The 24,838-nt window shown below is 43.5% G+C and overlaps 1 protein-coding gene across 3 annotated transcripts in view; it reads left to right on the top strand.

Annotated features, from left to right (window-relative positions):
• The window catches only part of LOC136621990 (ephrin type-A receptor 3-like), a 236,008-nt gene that overhangs the window by 122,161 nt on the left and 89,009 nt on the right, over window positions 1-24,838 (top strand). For 2 of the 3 annotated variants that reach the window (XM_066597927.1, XM_066597918.1), the window contains 3 exons: window positions 1,216-1,328; window positions 1,414-1,576; window positions 11,171-11,279. In XM_066597927.1, coding sequence (XP_066454024.1) covers window positions 1,216-1,328; window positions 1,414-1,576; window positions 11,171-11,279 — 385 coding nt within the window. The remainder of the gene's footprint in view (window positions 1-1,215; window positions 1,329-1,413; window positions 1,577-11,170; window positions 11,280-24,838) is intronic. The other variant, XM_066597936.1, reaches the window with a different exon arrangement.

Genomic DNA, 24,838 nt, shown 5'->3' with positions numbered 1-24,838 from the left:
ATCTTTTGCCCTATGAAAGTGGTATTTGCAAGATTGACTTTTATCACCTGCAGTGATAAAAATCTGATTATTGGGGATCTCACTGCTCAGACCCCCATCATTCCCAAGAACGGAGGTCCAGTGTCCCACTCTCCTCTTCACTGTGGGCTCACTGCACCCCCCACAGTGAAGAGGAGCATGAATGGAGCAGCATTTGGGCATAAGCAATGTCATTCCATTCATCCTCAATAAGACTGCAGAAGATAGTTGAGCGCTTGTACTCCACTATTCTATCAGCCCTACTGAAGTGAATGGATTAGGACTGCACATACTTGGCTGCCAATCCATTCAACATTCATGTTCGTGTATGGGTGGATGCTGTGAGGCCACAGGAGGAGGAGAGAGGAAGATGGGACCTCTGAATCAGGGGGGATAACAGTGATGATACCCCCAACGATCATACTTTCATCACCTATACAGTAAATTGATGAAAAAAAGTCAAACTTGGGAATACCCCTTTAAGTACACTTGATATTTACCCGAGGAAGACCTTTTGGCTTTTATTCAAGCTCGGTAACGCACATTTTTTTTAGATGAAGCCGAATAATAGGATCTTCATCAATACCATATATTTAAAGGTTCCGTAGGGAAGGGAAAACCGTATACTTTCTAAGGCTTGTGCATGTACATTGATCCAAAATGAAGGGTACCATGTTGGGAACCAATTTTAACATCATTAAATAGGGCCATGTCATGAAACTTTTAAGGCTGGATTCACAATGCTTTATCTAGCCTTTCAGTTCTAGCATTTCATTAGAATTGCCCGAAACAGCATTCATATGGAATCCTGAACTGAATCATAGACCTTCATTAGTCAAATGGAGCACAATAAGATTTCCTTCTGACATTACCTTCCATCTATTTTGGAGGACAAAAGAGCATAGTCAACAATAGCTGGACAGAACCTGTCACACACTGAAATGATGTGTGAACCCTGACTTACTCCTACAAAGTATAAAAAGAGTTTGAGCCCCTAACTTCCCTGGACCCTGGACAACAGTACTGCCCTGTTGGTGGGCCTGACAAAGGGTTGCTTTTATGGCAAACATGGGGTGTAGTGTGAACATAGCTGGGCATGTCTCAAAAATCTGAAAATATGAAAGCAAAACATATAAATGAGTTACCATACACAACTATTAAGCTTTCTTCCATTTACTCTTGTAATTCCTTCCTCAGTCAATGTAATCCTAAAAGAACGAAAGAGCAAAGACAGCGTCACTTTAGCTTTTCAAGGACCAGAGAAGACTAAAGATGCAGTGGTGGAATATGAAGTCATCTACTATGAGAAGGTCAGTGCTACAGTCATATGGTCATTGTCCCTCAGGAAATAGCAATGTCACCTGATTAGTATTTGCTGTTTGTTATTCCTTGCAGAATCAGAAGGAGCAAAATTATACAATATTGAAAACAAAATCTACTTTTATGACTGTGGACGGTTTAAAACCTGGAACCACTTATGTGTTCAGAGTCCGAGCTCACACAGTGGGTGGACAAGGAATTTATGGAGGTGAAATAGAACTGGAAACAAGTACAGAAGGTAATTAGATATTTTATATATCAGCTGGCTGCATAGTGAAAGGTATAACCAGTAGAAAGAGAGAGATTGTGATCCAACTATATAGAGCTCTGGTGAGACATTATCTGGAGTACTGTGTTCAGTTCTGGAGACTTGATCTATAGAAAGACATTGATAGAGTAGAACGAGTCTAAAGATGGGCTACAAAAATGGTGGAAGTTCTCGAGAACAAAACTTATCAGGAAATACTGGAATAACTTAATTTATAAAGAAAAAAAACACGACTGTGAAATATAGGTCCATGTAAATAGATCCATGGATTTACATTAGTTCCATAAATGCACGGGCCAGAGATAGAGTAAAAATACGTTCGTCTGAAAGCGGGCCAATGATATATATTGCTGGTAGATAACTTTGAGCGGCAGAATTAACTTGCATATTTCCTAATCTCATGATCAGGCTAGCAGACTTGACAAGGTCTCACCTTATTTTGCTGACATTAACCCTGTAGGCTGATTCCTTTGCAATGCTGCAGTAATGGTTGTGTGTATCTCATTTCAGAAGGAGACACAATAGCTGAAGGTGTCAGACAATGTGATAATACTAGAAGGTGCCAGATGATAAGCAGATCTGAGATGGTGTTAGATTGTAACAAATTGAAGTGCTAGACGGCTAAGAATGTCTCATCATTGCAACAGATGCTGCCTGATTATTTTCTATCATTCTTTACTGTCGAGAAGTATTGACTCAACAGTAATAGTGGAGTTTATACAGTAATCCAATCTACCTGTTTTCTATTAGTTTATACTTATGTATTAGTGATTACCAGTGCATTCGGCAAACTACTGTCATGGATGGTGGTATCATGATGCAGATTCAGGATATGATGCAGCAGAAGGAGTTACAAAACAACATTTATTTGCTAACAAAGAAATGAAAATGAGTAATGTTATAATAACAACCAAGCAGGTTAACTTTTATCATAGATTCACTTACTAGCTACGGCTAACTAAATCCCAGGATTAACATTTTATGTACACTAAGAAACACTAATACTTTGCATTTGGCACAAAATAATAACAGCCAAACCGTATCAGTAACATATAACTGGATCAATCCTGTAGAACAGGAATATAAATCTCACAAAGTAATGCACAGTTCGTCCATGGAAAGGTTAACACTTCACCTTCTGTGATCAATACCCCACTCAGTCTTTTAGAATAGCTAATTCCCATATCCAAAACACTGTCTCTTTAAATATCGCAGCCCATAACTCCGATTCGAGCACCCAGAATTTACACAATGTCAGTGTCCACATTATTAACCCATCCTATAAAAAGCCTGCTGGCTAATGCATCATCCCTAGCGGTGTGCCCATCTAGCAGCTTTACTGAGACTGGCCTCACTTACAACTTGTCAATGCACTCCTCAATGTTCTCCTTGGTCTTGGTCCATGGCCCCACAGCAGAATCTCACGCTCTCTTTTGCTGGAAGTAGGCAGTCTTAATTTCCTCTGTATGGTGCTTTCTGAGAGAGCATGCTTAGTTCTGCTTGGATTATCCATCTTGATGCTCCATTGTGAAGCCCAGTAGACCCTTTAGGGAAGCTCCTTATGCTGCTGTAACTTATACCATATGTCTCCTACTGATTTAATCATTCATCTCAAAGAAATACGTCCTGGTGCTGTAGCCCAGTGTCAGCTACATACCTGGCTCATTGGCAAGTATTCTGCACAGAAGGATCAGCAAGAATAAATGTGAGACTTCAGGCTCATTGACATGGAGTTTTTTTTTCATATTTCCTGTTTTAGCAGCACTTGTCACATTACTGTGTAATGAGTAATCAAATGATTAATGCAATTTCTTTGCAGAAGAATCATTCAATTGTTAATATTTTTCATTCACATACCATGTCCTCTCTTGAACACAGAATTCTCATTTGCCAGTCTAATCACAACTTGAAGATTGACACAGTTAAACAATAACAAATGAAAAGTAATTCAAAATCTTCCACACAAAACATTAATCTATTAGGTAAATTAAATCCAAGAGTATTGTGCAGCACGTCTCCGGAGGACAGCAGAACTAAATATAAGACCAATGGAAGAAACAGGCTTGACGGTTATAGTCTACACAGAAAAGCTGCTTTATTAGAGACACCCACCTAATAACACCTTAGAACTCATTTGGTTTTTAGGAACACAACAGTTTGTGGTGGCGACATCCACAGGTATCAGCGGATCCAGGGTGTTTTAAGAAACCATTTCTTGAACTGTCACTCCAGCTCCACTAGCCTGACCTGCTGACGGCCCACACGATCATGACCAAAGAGACGGGTACGCACAGGTTTCACACGGGTTTCAGGCAACTGACCCTGTGCTACAGTGAGGATGACATGGCCCTACCTGAGCAGGGACATCGCCCCAATAAAGAGCGGCCCAGCGGTCTTCGGAACTGTGCCCTACCTGATCCTAGGAACCACGCCACAGAACAAGAAACATACACATGCCAAATGACAGGGACAGAACAGGACATACGGAGCAGAGAACACAGCATACAGCAGCCAGAATGCAAACACTAATAGCAGATAATAAGCTGAATATAAATACCAGGTATTAGTTGACATTTTGTACAAAACATGGAAGCTAGCAGGCCACTTCACAGCTCCTGATTATACTGCTAGTCCCTACACTAAAAAGGAGTCCAGCAGAGCCAGACAAAGATCACACAGCAAGCTGCCCCGGACAGGACACAGATCACAGGTCACACAGCAAGCAGACACAAAACTGACAGAAAATAAATGTACAAACGGACATGAACCAGCAAGACACTTCACACAGATGTAACTCACAGCAAGTCTATGTGTCCTTATACAGGGGGGATAGACAGTCAGCCACAGAGCTGACATGGGGAACTGTGTCAGAGATCCACCAACTGACACACAGAGCGAGACAAAAGATGTTTAGAGGCCTCACCTGTAAAGGGGGAAGGAAAAGGGAGCTCCATGTACCGCAGACTAGGACTACAGGTGTTCAAACCATCTTTAGGGAAGCAGAGAGACAGAACAGACCTACTTGCAAACACAGATCTGAGTGGGATCAAAACAGATACATCCAAACAGTACAAGACCAGCTTCCAGCTGACAGGAGCTGGGTTTATATGTGCTGAAGGCTAAAGAGGATTGGCTGCTGGAGAATACAACACCCAGCCAGCTCAATTAACCCTCAATCACCTGTGGAGCTGTGCTGCTAGGAAGCTTAGAACTACAGATCCCAGCAGCACACGTAACAGATTTATCAATTCATGCTGTTTCTACCAGATTTTGACTCTTCTATCAGCATGGTGCAACAGAAATCTGGCTTCATCTGAGTGTGTAGTGTTTTTCCACTGCTAAGTGATCCAATCTTTGCACTCTTTTGCCCACTAAAGTCTTGCCTCTCAGTTTCTGTTAAATAAAATAAATACATTTTGTTGTTTCTATAGGGCCAACTTATTCCACCGCGCTTTCAGATAATTTATTTATTACACCCCACCAAGCTGGGGACTCATTTTATAGACCTCAGAAGGATGGAAGGTTGACTTAACCTTAAGCCAACTACCTGAACCATATAGAGATTGAACTCACAACCTTCAGGTCGTGAGCAAGAGCTTAAGACTGCATTTCTCAATCTCTCAGTTACTTAGCAGGCCTGGCGTGGCGTCATTCCATGGACACGACTCATCATGGTACACACTCACAGTCTCTGTTGTAAGGATCTCCCTGACTCAGCAATTCAGTAGCGCTGCTACTACAGTCCGACTTCATCTCTGAGCAGGAGACTTCAGGGATTCTTATGCTGCTGCTCCCAACCTTCCAGCATGCATTCATGGCTTCCAACTAGGTTACACCCAAACTTACATAGAGGTCACGCTTGCTTGCACACTTCACCAACATGGCCAACACCAAAAAACTTGTGTGCCACACCTTGTCTTTTATTACTTAATAGGCAGCACTCTACCGGGCAGACATGTCTACCATTCGCTCATAGGTCATACATGCCCCCCAGCACAGTCACCTGGCGATATACACCTAGTTAGTGAGTCTGGAGATGAGACCACACATAACCTAACTGTACAGTTGTATGTAATCCCTACATTGATTGTGCAATAACACCAGTTGTATAGTATATAGTTCCCTGACCTTGTGCAAGTGTACCTGGAAAAAATGTTGCTATTATGGAGGTATAGGGTGGTCACACCACATATTGACGTGATTTAAATTGGAATTCTGCAGTTGTGGTTTTGGCTAATCTGTCCTGTGTGGAAGGTCCCTAGGACTTTTGCACAGTATTGTATGTGCCATTATGTTGGTTGCATATGCAGTATTATATGGGCATTATACAGGACTAATATTTATGTACTGCATAGCAGTTTTATTTGGGTGTTGAATAGCAGTGAGTAGGCAATATATGGAAGTTCTATGGGGTCACTATATGGTAGTGTTCAGATAGTGTACCGAGGCATTATTTGGAAATGTGTGGCAGTATTATTTTATATATGCTTTTTCTTAAATTTCAAGAGAATGTTGAACACTTATGAAACTGGTGTACGTTAACAGGACTTTAAGAAACCTATGGTAGCCTACTCCTATGAAATGCTAGTGCCTTCTTGCTATAATATTCGTTGTACACTCTAAATAAAATAAGGCCCCTAGAAGATGTTGTTGCTTTGCTACAAAGTTTGACATGCAATTACATTTCAGGCAGATATGCAAAGGATCAGAGTTGTTGAGTGATTAGAGGATCAGTCTTGTCACCTAAGGCCCTGACAGTGGTTCCACCCTCTCAGAGCCTACTTGTGTGTAATGGACCTCCTTTTCTGCTTCTGTAGTGTTCATTGACCACTAGATGCTTCTACGATGCAATTAACGAGATTTCAAAAAAATCACAGAGTTTGAGAGGGGGCGCATTATAGCAATGCGAAAAGCCGGATGGTTGTATTGAGAAATTGCCTGCTACTTGGTCCGTTCTGACCAGACTTTTAGGAGGTGTTGAGACCAGTGGATGAGTGAGGGCATGCACACAAGGCGACCGGGTTCAGGACGCCCTCGACAAAACAGCAGTCGATAGGATTGTCTCATAAGCACAAGCAGCTCCATCTAGAGACACGCGTTGTTCAGAATCCAGAGACATGTGGCCCCATAGTTACAGACCCTTGTGTCTGTCAGAACTATTTCCTGGTGCTTGGATGAAGGATATTTGGTCTCATGATGCCCATCACGCATACTATCTTTAATACGCACCATGTGTTTTTCTCATGGCAGTTTCCAAGAGGTATTTTCCAGCAGGATAATGCTCGGCCGCACACACAAGGGGGTCACAGCAATGTCCCCATAACATTGCTACACTTTCATTGCCTGCCCGGTCACCAGATTTATCATCATTAGAACATGTATGGGACCATCTAGGATACCAACTTCTACAGCCTAAGGGTTCTAGAGGCTCAGTTACAGTAAATGTGGTACAATGTGCTGCAGGATACAATATGAAACCTGTATGCCTCCATGCCCGCCTGTATCACATCTTGCATCCAAGTTAGACAAGGTCCAATAGGGTACTAGAGCCTCCATGACTGCCCATATTACATCTTGTATCTAAGCTAGAGGCCGCCCAACAGGGTACTAGAGCCCCCATGCTTGCCTGAATCAAACCTTGCATCCAAGCTAGAGGTGATCCAACAGGGTAATAGAGCCTCCATAACTGCCCATATCACATCTTGTATCCAAGCTAGAGGTGCCCAAAAGGGTAATAGGGCCTCCATGCCTGCCTGTATCACATCTTACATCCAAGCTAAAGATAACCCAACAGGGTATTACAACCTCCATGCCCGCCCATATCACATCTTGCATCCCAGCTAGAGACGATACAAGAGGGTACTAGAGCCTCCATGCCAACCCGTATCACATCATGTATCCAAGCTAGAGGCAGTACAACAGGGTACTAGAGCCTCTATGCTAACCCGTATCACATCATGTATCCAAGCTAGAGGCAGTACAACAGGGTACTAGAGCCTCCATGCCAACCCGTATCACATCATGTATCCAAGCTAGAGGAGGTACAACAAAGTACTAGAGCCTCCATGCCAACCCGTATCAAATCATGTATCCAAGCTAGAGGCAGCCCAGCAGGGTACTAGAGCCTCCCGCAAGTGTTTATTTTTTTTTCACAATAAAATATCCTTTTAATATCCTGATATTGTAATCAGTTACTTATATCAACCTTACAATCACACATACAAAGTTTCATTCCATTCCAACAACTCCTTCTAGATGACTGATTTTTTTTTTTTACAAAGAGTGTATTTCCGGTGCTTACATAAAGCTGATCTTGGGTATTATCAAACAGGTAATGGCAGATGCAGTTCAGAGTTGAGAATTTTATAGCAGGCACCACCCAATGAAATACACAATGGACAGGCTTTCACATAATCACCAATGTAAGCCCCTCGTTGCTGGAACAACTGATCTATGAGTAGCTTTTCCAAAATAAGAATTAATGTTCCCAAAGGATCCGTGTAATCTTGCGTTATCTGGGGTTTTGTCCCAATTACAGCCTGAATTGCTGTTATTCATAATAATGAATGAATTCTCTTAAGGATATTTTGGAAACCGTCCACTAATCCCACCTGAGTTATGTCATTTAATGTGTGAATCAAATTTACATAAACAATGTGATGCACAGGATTACGTACATCATTTAGTTGGGAGCAGAAAGGACAATTTTTTCATATATTTCTTATGATTTTATTCTCTTATATGGTAACCAAGAAACAGGATGAGCGACAAGTCTAAACAGTAGAGAGTACTTTGAATTCTAAAGATTGACTATTACATGCTTCCTTTTTGTTTCATAAATATATACTGCATGTTACTCTGCATTTAAAGGACATAAGCACAAATAAATCTAATACCATTGAAGCATACAGGTATGTTGTAGAATTACAATCTCAATGGGAACTCTGCCTGCAGTACCATTCCGAACCACTGCGGAGTGAATGGAGCTGTGAATTTCCAGCATACAGAAGCTCTGTGCACTTAAACATGCTAACCTGATGAGCGGGGGTCCTAGTTAGAGGACCACCACCACCAATATACTATTGAGGACTTATCCTGAGAAAAGCTCATCAAGAATTTACACCTGGAAAACTCCTTTGTAGGGCCTGTACCTTAATTCCAAGTTATCTCCTATCCAGTGCCATCTTAACGCATGGGCCTGATGGGCACTTGCCCGGGGACCCACAAGCATTAGGGCTAGAGATGAGCGAGCATACTCGTCCGAGCTTGATACTCGTTCGAGTATTAGGGTGTTCGAGATGCTCGTTACTCGTAACGAGTACCACGCGATGTTCGAGTTACTTTCACTTTCATCTCTGAGAAATTTGAGAAACACACGTGCCTTCAGCCAATCACAGCCAATGACAATGATGTCATTGAATGGCTGTGATTGGCTGTGTTTCTGGAGGCGGGGATTTCAAGCCCTGCGTCCAGAAAGCAATGTTCTGCCGTGGACCAGGAGGGAGCAACAGCCTGCAGGAGCGCCGCAGAACGTCAGAAGAAGTGAGTAATGATTTTTATTCTTTGCTCCGCTGTATTACCGGCGTATAAGGTGACAGTTGGGGGGTCGTCTAATACGCCCCGTCGCCTTATACGCCGGTATATATTTTTATTGTAACACATTTCTGGATGAATTGCAGGGAAGGGCTTATATATTTAACCCCTTCCCAACAATTCATCCTGCGATCGCCGGCAGCCCATTGCTTTCAGTGGAACCTGCTGTATTGCTGGCTCCATTGAATTCAATGGGCAAACATTGTTCTTCTCTGCCACAGCTGTTACAGCTATGGCAGAGGAGAACGATCTTTACGCTGACAGTGCGGGGGGGGGGGCACTCTTGCCGCTATTGTGGCTTAATAGTGGGACCTGGGAACTTGAGATGCAGCCCAACATGTAGCCCCTCGCCTGCCCTATCTGTTGCTGTGTCGTTCCCATCACTTTCTTGAATTGCCCAGATTTTCACAAATGAAAACCTTAGCGAGCATCGGCGATATACAAAAATGCTCGGGTCGCCCATTGACTTCAATGGGGTTCGTTACTCGAAACGAACCCTCGAGCATTGCGAAAATTTTGTCCCGAGTAATGAGCACCCGAGCATTTTGGTGCTCGCTCATCTCTAATTAGGGCCTCATATCAATCTATGTATGTTAACATTTCAATGCACCTTATATGATATATGATAATGCTGTGTGGCGGGATATGAAGGTTTCTCCAATCTGTCTATGCCATGTGTGAAGACTCTAGAGACTTAGACTTTTGGTTCTCCGGTCTAGGTCGCTGGTCACTAATTCCCTCATCCACTCTATTCCTGTGAGTAGGTGTTGTAGGGGTACACTGCTTTGCCTGGGGGCCCATAATGCTGTTAAGACGGTACTGCTCTTATCCACAGGATAGGGAATAACTTGCTGATCGGTGGGGTCTCACTTCTGAAACCCTATTGCTTCTCCCTCTGCAGTGACATCACTCTAAATGGACATGAGTGGTCAGCATCCCATTCATTTCAATAGGGCTAATGGAAATATCTGAGTGTGATATCTTGGCAGTCCCATTGAAAGTGAATGAAAGTGCTTGCACGACCAGCGCTCCATTCTGTCTCCTCCTTGCTGTGGGGGGTGCAGGAACTCCGCAATTAGGAGGATGGGATACACAGGATCCCCATTCTGGAGATTGGCAACCAGCAAGTTATCCCCTAGATTGTGGATAGGGAATAACTAGAAATTCTTTAACAAATCCCGCTTTAGTTTTTCTTTTCGGTACTTCCAAATATGGAGCAAATTAGATTGACCGTGCTGCCTTGCAGCCTTTGGGGTATTTGCTAGTAGCTTCTATGTTCACTGCAGAGAAACTCATACGGCACAAAATATCCCAAACTATTACTGCATATATAACCCCCTTATACTAGGAAATATACTACTGGTTTCATCATTTTTGAAGTGGGACTCATGAATTGCATCTCCATGGCCATCGGCCATGTGGTCCAACTAATCACAAGTCATTCACTAGTCTACTAGTGTGCTGCCTCCCTGGTTTATGAATTCGTAGTCTTATCACATATCTTACTCTTATTTTATTTACTTTTATTATATATTTTTTCTTATTTTTCCTTGTTTTTGTAGGTAATTTAATAATTACAATAAACTATTGTCCTTGCACATGCAGTGATAGTTTTAGTTTCTATGCTCTCCTCTTATTTGAGAGGGTTTACTCCTGATACCTCAGTTATCTTCCACGCTCCATACTTATAAGATAACCGGATAAATATGAAACTAGCTCCAGCGTGTGCATTAGGTCAAGAGATTACATTTTGAACCCTACTGGTCACAGGGATTGATGTGGGTAGTACCAACTGTGGGCAGTGAGTGAAGCCACAATTCCGACGTTGCCTATGACAATTGTCATCACTTGAAAATAAAGAATACTCTTTGGTTCTACAGAGGAATATTCCCCATGTACGGCCAGGTTTACTACTATCAGATAAAATATATGTGTCATTTTAATTGCATGCTGTATGTTTCTGTGTTTCAGATATGATCGCCATAACCGATCCGAACCAGATTACTATTTTGGCTATATCTGTGGCTGGTGGGATCATCCTGCTCATTTTCTTGGTGACCTGTTTCTTTGTCAGTGGAAGGTAAACCCTTTATACAAATCATTAGATTCTATCTCATTGTATTGTATGCTTTTGTATGTACAATCATGGACAAAATAATAGTGCACCCAGATAGAAATGTCCAATTGCTGGAAAACTTTTCATATACTTATGTCTCAGGCAGATATGTAAGTGATTCCAGTGGTGATCAGATTAGACACTGGGTCTTGTCACCAGAGGTCGTAAAAGTGCTCTCCTCTTGCCCTATAATTAGGCTCTCCGAAGCTACTTCTGTGTAGTGAACCTCTGGTTGAGAGATCATTGACTGCTAGACATGCCTCTATGATATACTCACAGGTATTTTGCCCAGCTAACAGACTTTGAGGAGGGCACATCATTGAAATGTTTTTTTTCAATGTATTGCCCGTCATCTAGGCCATTCTGACTAAGCTGTTGGGAGCAGTGAGGGCACACACACATGGCCAACAGCCTTAGCATGGCGAAAACAGACCACCCGTACAGAGGATCATTTGATCCACTGACAAAACATATTCAGATCCAACAGTTTCAATGGCCACCATCCAGATACAGGTGGCACCTTCAATACAGAACCCTATCACTGCCCTGACCATTTCCAGGTGCTTAGCAGAAGGAAATTTCATGTCATGGCATCCATTACGTGTCTCATTATTAACACCCCAACACTGTCGACTTTGTGTGCAGTGGTGCCATGAATACAAAACCTGGACTCCTATAGACTGGAACCGTATTGTCTTTAGCGATGATTCCAGGTTTGTTTTTGACCTGAGGGTAGTAATATTTTAATATGGAGGCCTTGTGGTGCTTGCGTCATTCCTGCCTTTGCTGTGGAACAACACTCTGCCTCAACTGCTGATGTAATGGTCTGGGGGCCATTGCATACAACAGTCGGTCACCCTTAGTAGTAGAACAAGAGACAATGACAACTCAGTGATATGTTTGGGACATCTTGCTGCCACATATGTTCCTTCTCATGGTAGGGCTTCCAACCACTATTTTTCAACAGGGTAATTTCTGTGCACACAGCAAGGGTGTCACAGGAATATCTCCACCAGGTCGCCACACTTCCTTGGCTTGCCTGGTTGCCAGATTTTTGCTAATTGAGCATTTTTGGGACCAACTGAGGGCCAACTTCGGCAGCCTATACGTGTGCAGGATCCAGAGTCCTGGTTGCAACATTTGTGGGCAAATTTGCCTTAGGATACCATACGGAGCTTGTATGCCTCCATGTCCAACCGTATCTCATCATGTACCCAGGCTAGAGGCGGCCCAATAGGTTATTAGAGCCTCCTTTTGAATTGTATAGATTCCTGCAGTAAATTTATCTTTTTACTTTAATATTGTATTCACTTATATGTATCATCATACACTCACACATATAAAGTTTCACTTGATTCCAACAAGTCTTTGCTGCATTATGTTTTTTTGTTAATGAGTATAAGTGCTCATGTGATACTCGGCAGAGATAGAATATACTGGACCATCGCAGACATCCTCCCCTTCCTTGTATGGATTTTCAGATGGATTTAATCATACAAATCACCTGTTGTAATGGCAGGGGTATGTCTGCAATGAAATCTATAACTTTTGTTGCACATTTAATAATGTATCCAAAATTCTTCTGCAATGTGTGAATGGGTTTTTTGAAATTCCATTGATTTACATTGTAAACTTAGCTGTAAAGCCTTCATTAAAAACCAAGCAAAAATTCCTAACAAATCCACCATTGTGAAACCTACCCTACTAGGGAAGCTGTTTTCTAACATCAATATGCATACGGTATGGTGGTGGCATCAGGATCAACCATTCCGACCATCAAATGTTTAACCGTATCCCCAATATTGGAGAACGCAGCTTATCACATCACTTTATCCACAACCCAAAATACATAAATATTTATATATCAGAGTATCAGCTTTTTAGTGTAAATGAAGAATTCTTGTCATCTCGTTGCTAACAGTGACTACTACGGCTGCAGTGCTCTCTGTATTTGTCTCTGGCAGTATCTAAGTCAAGGTAACCTTGTAGCCGTTACCTATTTTTACTGATTACGCTATTGATTACTGCTCTCGCTCTAATGATTGCTGCTTCTTTTTCAGGAAGATCTTTGCTCTGTTTTCTATCATTGCCTTTCCTGCTCATTCAGCTCTAGTGGTTTATATTGACTGTTACTGGAGAATTCTGCAGTTATTTAGCAGAAGGTTGCAGGGCCGATATCTACTGTACACATTACAGCTATATCGAGGAATATTCACCTATATAGCAGTAGTCATGCATTGTATCAAGAATAGTGTTGAGCGAACTCAAACAGTCGAACCTGGTTCGGATCGAACTTTGCTGAAAGAAGACGGAAGAGGAAGGGAAAATAATAGAGATGAGCGAGTATACTCGCTAAGGCACATTACTCGAGCGAGTAGTGCCTTAGCCGAGTATCTCCCCACTCGTCTCTAAAGATTCGGGGGCCGGCGCTGGTGACAGGTGAGTTGCGGCGGGAAGCGGGGGGGAGAGAGGGAGAGAGAGATCTCCCCTCCGTTCCTCCCCGCTCTCCCCCGCCCCCCCCACCGGCCCCTGAATCTTTAGAGACGAGTGGAGAGATACTCTGCTAAGGCACTACTCGCTCGAGTAATGTGCCTTAGCGAGTATACTCGCTCATCTCTAGAAAATAATCTTTTTCCTTCTTCCTTTCCCTTCTTTTTTCTTTCTTCTCTTTCTTATTCCTGTTTTTCTTCATCTTTTTTTTCTTCTTCTCCTTCGTTTTCCTTCTTTTTCCTTCTCCTTTTCCCTTCTTCTTTCTATTATTTTTTCTTCTTTCTTTTTTTCTTCATCATTAATCTTGCCTTAAAAACAGTTCAAAGTACTTAGATATACTCTTAGGCAACGTAAGAGTGTTATGCAGGAATTCATAGAATTTTATGACACTTGGGGCTCCCACACACTTGCGTTATTTTAACGCTACGTTAACGCTGTGTTATTTTACTGTGAATGTCAATGGGACTTTCTAAAGTTAAAAACGCATTGCACAAAAATCGCAAAGCAGAAACCGCAAAACACAGGGAATAGAACCCATTAATTTCAATGCGTTCGTTCTCACAAGTGCGTTTTCCGTATGCATTTCGCGCCCATATAGAAAAGTAGGACGTGCTGTATTTTCCTGCGTTTTGCACAGCAAAAGTCCCATAGACATCCCATTTGGCAGGTGCAAAAATACGCAAGGGGAAAGGGGTGACACTGTGCAAAATGCAGGGAAAAGAAGACATCTGGAGCTCATTAGGCTTTAAATAGCCATTAAATCTACAAAAAAGGTTTGTCTAGCCATTAAATCAAGCACACGTGAACTAGCCTGACATGTGCAAAAAGTATCTGCAGTCCAGATACTTGTCTCAGACAGGGTCCTGTAGCACCGCAGATCATCTCAAGTTTTCCTATAGTGACCGTCCTTTCTTGCAAATGGTGGGCTCTGATCCCTGTGTCCAAGGAGCCTCCCACACAGTACTTTAGTAGCCTGGTGCTGTAGTCCTGAAGCTTATCTTGGGCAGCAGCACCACAGCTCTACAGTCTTCAACTAGTGGGAGCACCAGCATCCTACACTACACTGCAATACCCAAGGTCGCAACTCTGCTTACTCACTCATATCACCTGCGGTCTCTGTAATGGTGCAGCTCCAATTAATTTTTATAGGGCGCTCATAGTGCCATGAATGTTTGAAATAGGGGAGGGCCTAATCACTAAGGCTCCCTATGGTGGGGGCAGTCATTTTCCAGTGGTGATGCGCTAGTTGGAACACCACTGACATCATAGGGGGGCGAAGTCTCCTTGCACAAAGTTTCAATGCCTCTGTTAACACCCTCATTGCCTCACTTACCCTGCTAGGTCACTGGCAGGGGAGTGTCACCCCTACCTGGTGCCTGGAGCCCTGCTCACAGTCTCTTCCCTTCCCATCCCACTCCAGGCCTTATCTCAGACTGGGGGGGGGGGGGGGTGGCAGAGCTTAGAACGACCACCAGACCACTTTCATTTGTAAGGGGAAGAGCAGAGTAGTGCTGCCCCCTTACATCAGGATGCAATGTTTATACAAATATTTTCTAGAGATATGTTGATGGAAAATGTCCTTAAATGTTAATTATACTGTAGAACAGTCGTTGAATATCTCGGTTCTGCTTATGTCGGTGCTTCTAGCATAATACTCTATTTAAAAACGCCATTGTTCTTGAATATATGTTGTGACCTAGAAATTCTGGTTTAATTGAATCTTTTTGCACCGCTCTGATGAGACACTCAAAGGATGAAAGGCCGTCACATTCAATGGTAATAGCAAAACAACACTCCAATTCAATGAAGCATGAGTCAGACAAATAAGGAAGGACTTAAAGAGGGTATGCCATCATACTATGATGCTCTACTTAAGGGGAGCGTAGTGGGAGCACAAAGTCGCTTCCATAACCACGATAGATTCATGAATGTTTCTTATCCCATATGTTTATGGCTTTAATTTAGTTTAAGGCTGGACTCTGGACGTTGCATTCCAAAATCAGTTGATTTAAAAAAAAAAATAATGCTTTTGGTGTTTATGGCGGTGTACCGGCTCATCCACAAAGTCCTCTTTTAGTTCTATACATATTTTATAGTCTACCAATCAGAAATGAAGACATTTATTTAAAAGCACTCTGTCATCTCCTACGAGCCCCATAAACTAAAGTAATGAGCTCATAGGAAATGCAGTGCCGAGTCTAGGGATGCCTCTCTTATACTCACTGTTGTCTCATTGTCCGCCCGCAGACCTGCTGCTCCATGCATCCCGAGCAGAGGCGTAACTTGAAGCTTCTGGGCCCCAATGCAAAATCTGTAACGGGGCTCCCAATTTTAATGCTTTAGTCATAGTACTGGGCTCCCTATATGGAGAAGAGAGGCCTTATGGGCCCCCTAAGGCTCCTGGGCCCGGGTGCAACCGCATCATCTGCACCCCCTATAGTTACACCCCTGATCCCGAGGACTACTTAGGCAAGTGTACATAACAAGAAGACTAGTATGTCATGTTTCACACATACTATGCACATGTCTGTCCTAAAAATGCACTTGTACTGCTTATTTTTTATATCGCCAGTATAATCAATGTAGTGGATTGCGGCTACCTCTCCATTGCCGCCTATGGGAAGCATTGCCACCTATCACATATTTATTGCATATTCTGTGTATATACCATAGATTATTATGATGGGAATACTCGGGTATCAAGAAAGGACTTCTATTTCTTTTTTCACATCCTCTTCTTGGTTTGGTCAAAAAAATTGCAATAAAATTGCACTATGACCCTGAACTAAAGATTTCCTCTAACCTTCAGTGATGATGCCTGTTCATATACATGTTACTACATATTACTTATGTAATCACTAATCAGTAATCATGTGTTATTTACTGCTACCTTGTCCTAAATTAACCTCAGCACAGTGGCGTTGTAGATTTAATAAGTGCCCATGCTATATTCTGCACTCACTACTGCAGGTCGCAGTAGGATACTTGTGTAGGATAACTACAGATGTAGCAAAATTCAATCAAAAATGTTGTCAAGTTAAACTTTGCTATATTTGTACCATATATAAACAACATTAATTTTTTTCTTTTATTTTCTGTATTCCTATGTATGATTAGATTCAGGGTTTTTACTGCTTTAGCACCCAACAGTCGCTCCGTGTATGAGGGCCTTAGGTCACTGAAGACCCAGATTTGTAAGATTCAGAAAGCTATTAATCTGTAGGTCAGGTTGATAAATTGCACCCCCCTCCCCCATGGTGCAATCCTGTTTTGTTTTCCCATTTTGCCCCACTTTTCTATTTTTCACATTTTTAAAAGGCTTCCTATTATAAAAGGAATATTAACAACACAACAAACAAGCCCTTATATAGCTGTGTCACCCAAAAAATAAAAAAGTTATGATTTTTTGAAAGTGGGAGTATCACAACTAGAGTTGAGCGAACATACTCTGCCGAGCTTGATGCTCGTTCGAGTATTAGCATACTCGATGGTGCTCGTTACTCGAGCGAGCATCACGCCGTGTTCGACCCCGCCCCAGTTTTTGGCTCCTCCCCTCTGTGATGTGCCTGTTTTGCCCCCTCCCCGCCGCAGGCAAATTTTTTTTTTGTTTGGGGAGGGGGGAGAGAGAGAGAGTCCCACATGCAAATATGCTCGAGTCTCCCATTGTAGTCAATGGGGTTCGTTACTCGAGTAGTGCTCTCGAATTTTACGTAAAGCTCGACTCGAATAACGTGGACCCGAGCATTTGGGTGCTGGCTCATCTCTAATCCCAACTGCAGAATGTGAAGCAGGTGCATTAGTGCCCCTTGTTCATGAATGGGTTAAAGAGTAGAGATGAGGGAACGTACTCGGTAAGGCCGATTTCACAATCGAGCACCGTGATTTTCGAGTACTTCACTACTCGGGTGAAAAGATTCGGGGGTCGCCGGGGGGCGGGGGGTAGCAGCGCGGAACAGGGGGGAGCTCTCTCTCTCTCTCCCTCTCCCCCCCACTCCCCTCTGCTGCAACCCCCCGCTCACCCACGGCGCCCCCCGGATCTTTTCACCCGAGTAGTGAAGTACTCAAAAATCGCGGTGCTCGATTGCAAAATCGGCCTTACTGAGTACGTTCGCTCATCTCTATTAAAGAGCATTTACATTTGGATAATATTTCTGCACAGATATTTTGTTCAATACGCCTATAGCCACACACGGTGGAATGTGATACCGGGCCGTGAAGCATGGCCACATATCGCGCTCCCCACCATGTGAAAGCCTCGTCGATGCAAGGAGTTTTCATGTGAAAACAGCCTTCCACCACTTCAGGGATGCAGGGGTCCTCCGGCGCGGCTGTCAATGCGGCCAGCATGGCGGACGCTGCTGACGCCAGCCCCATTGGAGACAGTGGGGCTGTAATTTGAGAGCATGCAGGAAGACAGAACATGCTGCAATGTGTTCCCCCGCATAGCATCACACCGTTGTGCCATGCAGGAAAACATTTTTCATGTGTATGATCCCATTCCAATGAAAGGGGTTTATATTTGTGCTGTGAGGTCCAGCGGCTCTTGGGGTCTCCGTGCCCGCACCACCTGTCCTAGTTCCCGAGCTGAGGGAGTGCGGCGCAGGGAAGCCGAGGTTTTAGTGACATCCCCTCGCCACCGTGATACGGGGCTCCTCGCGCAGTGGGCGTGCGCCTAGTTAGCCACGTTCTGGATACGAGGCAGGTTACCGCCCCACACTGTGTTCACGTTACCATGACACCCTGACACGCCTGCTCGGTATTCGCTGTTTGTTGACTGGATCTCTGATCTGCACTCGCTGCGCTATGTCTGGATCCTTGCTCTGGAATCTCTGGGTAATAACTGGGTCTCTGTCTGTCGTTTGCAGGCACTGGGGGCTGTTCTCCCAGTGTCCATGGATTGGCTCCTATTGCTGTCAGGCTCCCTGCCCCTATCAGCTGCTGGGGCGGGAGTTGTGACAACATTTAAACGTTCAGTGTTCCTTCCCCCAGTGCCAGTGCATGTTAGGTCTTCTGCTACACCCACAACTCCAGACTTGATCTCCATATTGACTTTGCCCTCGCCCAACCCCTTGTACTGCGTTCTCTCGTTGCCAACTTGGATTGGCTGACCTGCCTCTGTGTTTGTTTGTTCCGTGTTTGTCTTTGTCTGACTCCCTTCCGAGAGTTTAGGGACTGTCACCCAGTTGTCGCCCTATTGCTTAGCCCAGGGGGTCAAGTTAGGTAGGAACAGGGGTTGTGGGCAGTTTTCAGAGACTTCTAGTTACCCGGACCCCCATCCCTGACATGTGCGATATTTGTGTGTCTCTTTTTGTGGATCACCAAAAAATGCAACTATGAATGGAAGAAGGTCCCCCGACAATTCCCTAATCCTGAGTATCAAAAAATTAGGGTATATGAGGCACTGTTGAATAGCTGCAGCCTATCAGATGTACATATACGGAAATCCACAGGTCAAAAACTACAGTCTATAGACTCGCAGGATTCACAAACTCTATAATGACAGAATTTAGAGGCTGATGATTAAAAAAAGTAGGTAAACCGCATTATAATCCCAGCAATCACTAGCGACCTCTAATAACATTACAGTAAATGGAATATGTCGCCAGACAAGATCCCTTTAACGAAGAACGTCTATTAACCATGGCGATTCTTGGCCTAATTAGCCAAGAGGCACCATGCGGTCACGACCGCAGCACTTTACTGCAAAAAGGAGCCGCGTTGATGTGATGCCTCTCAGCCGGCATGTTAATTTGTATATAGTACTGTAAGTTAGGAGGATCAGGCGGGATTTCAGCCTCTACGTACAGTAGACAAGGGCCTCACAGGGCAAATATATACGGCACATTTTCAAAGCATTCTATTGTTCCCTTCACTCCCATTCGATTACGGTATAGAAAATAGATTTCTGCCAATTTCCAGCTCTGACCAATCAGAGAGCAGATATAGTGCATTGGTAGTCTAACACTTGCAATGCACTGTGGAGATTGGGTAATTAGAAGATTGTGTTGGTCAACTAGGACCTGGGGAGGGATGGCAGGGAAGAACAGTTACAGGCAATATATACCCCCAATTCCTCTGGTTTCGGAACCGCATTTTGTCCCGAAACTATTGAGTCATTTTAATAAATTCATTTTGGTGGATATACATTAACCCTTTCCAATCCACTGTCTGACCTCTGAAGACATTATGATTTAAGGCTGTACAGCTCCGATGTTAGAAGACATCCGTTGGGGTTTCCTTACTCTATATTGCCAGCCTCTCTGCTGTCAGAGCCTACAAGTCACCTTAAGCAGTACTGGCTTTAGCCAGTACATAGCGCCGTTGTATAATGGCAGAAAAAGAGTAAGCCCCCTAGGAAAACCAAGATACAAATTGGATTGGAAAGGGTTAATAACTTGACCTTCTCGGATGTTTGGCTGGAAGGGATCATAGGGCCACCTCTCAGCTGTTCTAATCGAGCCCTTTAAAGGTATCCTGTCACAACCCTAAAACGGACTTCACTGGCCAGCAGGGGATGAAAAATCAATCACTTTTGATGCCCTCTCTTTACCTAATAAGTCCACATACCTCCCCGATCAGCGTCATATGCACATCAGCAGAGAAAAGTAATCAGGCTGAGATACCAAGCTATCCACAGCCCCTTTCTCTGGTGGGCTCGGCAGCTCATGAGTCAGCTGTATTATGGAGATAGTCTACCCCATGAGCATTACCAGGGGAAGACACCTCAGTTATATGTCGAAGGGTCCCTTCATAATCTCCGGCTGCTCCACCTCCATTCACTGAATGATCATGGCTCCTGTGTGAGAGCTGCAACCCTACAGGCTCCTTCCCATAAGCGTAGACACAAATACGCTCGTAATCAGGGGCGTAACTATAGAGGATGCAGGAGCCTTAGGGGGCCCATAAGGCCTATATTCTCCATATAGGGAACCCAGTACTATGAGTAAAGCATTATAGTTGGGGGCCCTGTTACAAGTTTTGCATTGGGGCCCAGAAGCTTCAAGTTACGCCTCTGCTCGTAATAGTGCAACTTTTTGCGCTGTGAAGATTGCACTGTTGCAGGCGTATCAGTGCTTTTAACTATGCTTTCTGCGCTGCTGAGGACCGCTCACATTGGTGTGGGACACACCCGCGCCATGATTAAAAAAGCTGTGCCTTTTAATTAGTCCCCGCTGTTATCAATTTCCTTGCAAAAATTGCCCAGTTCATTGCGCAGTTTCCCAGTGATCGGGTGCGCACCCCCATAGTCAGAGCATGTCATGTTCCTTTTTCTGCATGCACAAAAGTGATAGTGTGAATTAACCCATTGAAAACGAGTTCTATTCTCTGCACAATGTGTGCACATACTTTGCATTCGCAAACACACTCATATGAATAAGCCCTATGGGCAGCCTCACACGGGCGTATTCGCATGTGTTTTTGAGAATAGAATCCATTGATGTTACTGTGTCTGTACACTTTTCTGTATTTTGCGCATGTAACGAAAAAAAGCAGCATGCCTGACTTGTGCGCATGTGCCCAAAAAAAATCTATGGGGGGGGTGCACAAATGTGAGCGCAATACACAAGGAGATGCGCAATGCGTATCCTGCGTACAACGGAGAGAAAAAAAGACAGCTCGCTGTAATTAGGTATTTAATTGCCATTCTGTTCCCTGGGAAGGGTGTAGCACGCTAGCGGGTGAACTGGCATCTGCATTGCAAAAAAAAAAACAATCGATCTGCTGGCATGGACGTATCAGCCTGCTTCTTGCCATCTCCTAACTTGATTCATACGGAAATACGTTCCGTACAGGTGAATGTGTTTACGCAGTCACTCGTCTGATGCCACCCTAAGGCCTCCTAATATGGAACAGTAGGGTCTCCACGTGCCCTCGTACCGGCCCTGTACGGCTCTGTCATGTGCACGACACCTACTTGTGGCAGAAAGTTTGCTTAGAATTGCAGTTCTCCCGCCAATAATGTTTTGGCGTACACGTTTAATAATTACCTCCCAGCATTTTTCAGCTCTGTTTCGCTCGCAGCAGTGAGTATAAGGCGATATTTGAACCACATCTATTATAAACAGGCATCTCATTGCCTGAGAGACAAGTAATGAAGATACATGGGGAGGAACGCGGTGGAACTGCATAAAGTGCAGTCATTTTTAATGATGCCGCATTAAAAGACTAATGTTCTCGTAAACAAATAATTCAAGGCATTGTAAGAAGCGATCCCGACGCGCACACAATACTCCGACTTCACGGTTATCCGTCTCTCTACCCAACTCATTTACTTGTCCATTTGTCAAAATTCAGCAGGAGACAATGAACTAAAGCGTCTTATGTATTAGTACTACAGCAGAGAAAGGCGTAGAGCGCCACGTACAAATGGAGCAACGTAACCCAATGCAGACAATCTGCTGCAACACGTTATCTTCTCCTAAGGGCTCCTCCTCTGCGTATGTGCAAATGGGCACACTTCGGCGCAACGCATGTTTGCTATGAACGAGGTTGATTTGTGCGTGTTTCTGTGCATTGTAATCAATGGGAGCTGCCTTTTTTTTTGCAAAGGCTGGAATCCCATTGATTTTAGTGATAACTGCACCTCCAATTATGAGCACAATCCGCTATACAGGGGTCGGAGCAGTGCTTCCGCTCCAACTCCGGTGGATACCATTGGGAGAACCATTTAAAGGGGTATTCCAGTGATTCAAAATGGAACTTACATTCTTTATAAGCTGCTAACAGGTAATTTTGCAGTATACTATTATAACTCGTTTTACAAAGCTGCAGGGACATTGCTTTACCTGTAGTTTCCAATGGCTATGACCCATATGCTCCACTATTTTACTGGTCAGACATGCTCACTGCCTTCTAATTCTGTAAGGATGACAGTTTGTACAGTTGTGAATGAGCACTTGTCAGTACCTGGCAGTGGGGCATTGTGGGAGATGTAGTTTTTGCACAGACATTTTGAATAAAACAAATCTTGTTATTTGTATAGTGCCAACTTATTTTGCAGCGCTTTCAGGTAATTTATTTATTACCCCCCCACCAAGCTGGGTAGTCATTTTACCGACCTCGGAAGGCTGAGTCAACCTTGAGCCGGCTACCTGAACCATGTAGGGATTGAACTCGCAATTTTCAGGTCGTGAGTAAAAGCTTAGGACTGCATTTCTGCTCATCATTATAAATATCAATGTAGAAATCTGAAGCTGGTTGGAAAGCAGCGGTGGCGCAGATCACCTAAAAACATGTACTGGAGTTGAGCTTGATGATTTAGATGGATGTTTGGAATAATGGCAATGAGTGCGAAAATTGTTGCCATAATTGCAAGGAAATTTTGAAAATTTTGCCCATTCTCCGAAATACCCCTAATAAAGCCCAACCTTCTGTACATCACTAGGTAATATCCAGCAACTACCCCAGATCACCAGGACCATCCAGTATTATCCCAGGTGGTTCGGGGGGGGGGGGGGGGGGGGCAGGATTTTTATAACTGGCCCTGTCTTGTCTATATTATAAAGTGCTAAGTTCAGCGTCATTTTAGCATTTTTAAGAATCCAAGTCTAACACTTTGTTCCAAGTTGTACACTTTATAATCAGGTTGAGCACCTCAAGAGATAAAGTATGCATATGATGCCATTTGCTCGTAGTGGCTGTGAGAACATGCTACAACCTGCTCATTCTATTCCTTTGAGGCCTATGGAGTACGCTTCCAACGTCTGTCTCTATAGTCCATCAAAACAGCAACTCACAAGTGTGTCGAATCCATAGACAAAGTACCCTTGAGAGAGATGCTCCACTTCATCATGGAGTGCATGCACCTGATACCTAATGTAGAGTCGTGGAAACAATGATGCAAGACAGCTGACATGTCCCGAGGTCTACAGTGTGGTCTAGCACAAAGTGTCACATGTATCTATTTAATGAGCGCGCTATGATGAGTAGTCCGACTTAATGGGGAGCGGATCTGTCTTCCAGAAGGAGCAAACCAAAAGAAAATCAATTTCCCTGTAGAGATGAGTCTCATTAACGGGTGGTGAAAATTGATTAACACCTCTCGGCCGTCCTGCTGTGACTGCAGACACACTTTAACATGCAGATATGATGAGGTGTATGCTAAGAAAGCTGCCGCAGCTGGCATCCTTCACAAGTCCGCCATCGCTGGTACAGGATTTTGGCCATTGATTGGAATCACAGAGAAACTGTGTGTTTTCACATGGAATTTATAGTGCGAAGTGAAGCTATTATTATTACAGCGCTCACAAAGGCCCAAGTATCAGATTCTTTCCTGGAGATAATAAAACCGGGGCTTGTGACATTTATTTGTTACTGCTTAGAACACAGCAACCATTCATAGACTGCCGAGACGCCTATCGGTATTTTATAGATGAGAAGTAAGTTATATCTTGTGAAGATGTAAACAAACAAGGTTTGAAAGAGAAAGCTGTAGGGAGTTGAGTTTCCTGGATTGAAACAAGAATAGTGTGTCTGTTATATGTATTAGATTGGTGTAGCTATCTTGTGGAGCTGCTTTTGGCATCTTCGAAAGAGATGAGGGGGGGGGGGGGGTGCATAGCTAAAATCAACATTAACTCCCCTGCTGGTTTCGGTTTATACACTATCGTAACATCTCAAGGCCTAGGTGTCAATATTCCCACAACACTTCCATGCATTACAGAGATGAAAGCCTTGGTGTGCTTTACAACCCTTGCAAAATTTTCCATTGAGCATGAACTTTGGAAGATAGTTGGGTTTGCTTAGAAGAATAATTGGAGAATTGTTGATAGACTTGGTAAATGTAGTCAGAAGACAACTGCTTTCGTTCTTTAGTGGTTTGTGTATGTGGTTCTGGTGACGGTAGGGGCAGAAATATTGGTCATTTGCACCAATGGACCAAAAGGCTATAATTCAAGATGAAAATGTGTAATAAGGGGTTGATGAATAAACACATAGTAACATAGTATGTAAGGCCGAAAAAAGACATGTGTCCATCCAGATTAGCCCATTAACCCCCAATGTTGATCCAGAGGAAGGCAAAAAAAACAAAG

This window comes from Eleutherodactylus coqui, chromosome 1 (assembly GCF_035609145.1).
Source record: "Eleutherodactylus coqui strain aEleCoq1 chromosome 1, aEleCoq1.hap1, whole genome shotgun sequence".
NCBI lineage: Eukaryota > Metazoa > Chordata > Amphibia > Anura > Eleutherodactylidae > Eleutherodactylus > Eleutherodactylus coqui.
Note: the sequence above shows the minus strand (reverse complement) of the source record. Positions and strands in the feature narration are given on the sequence as shown.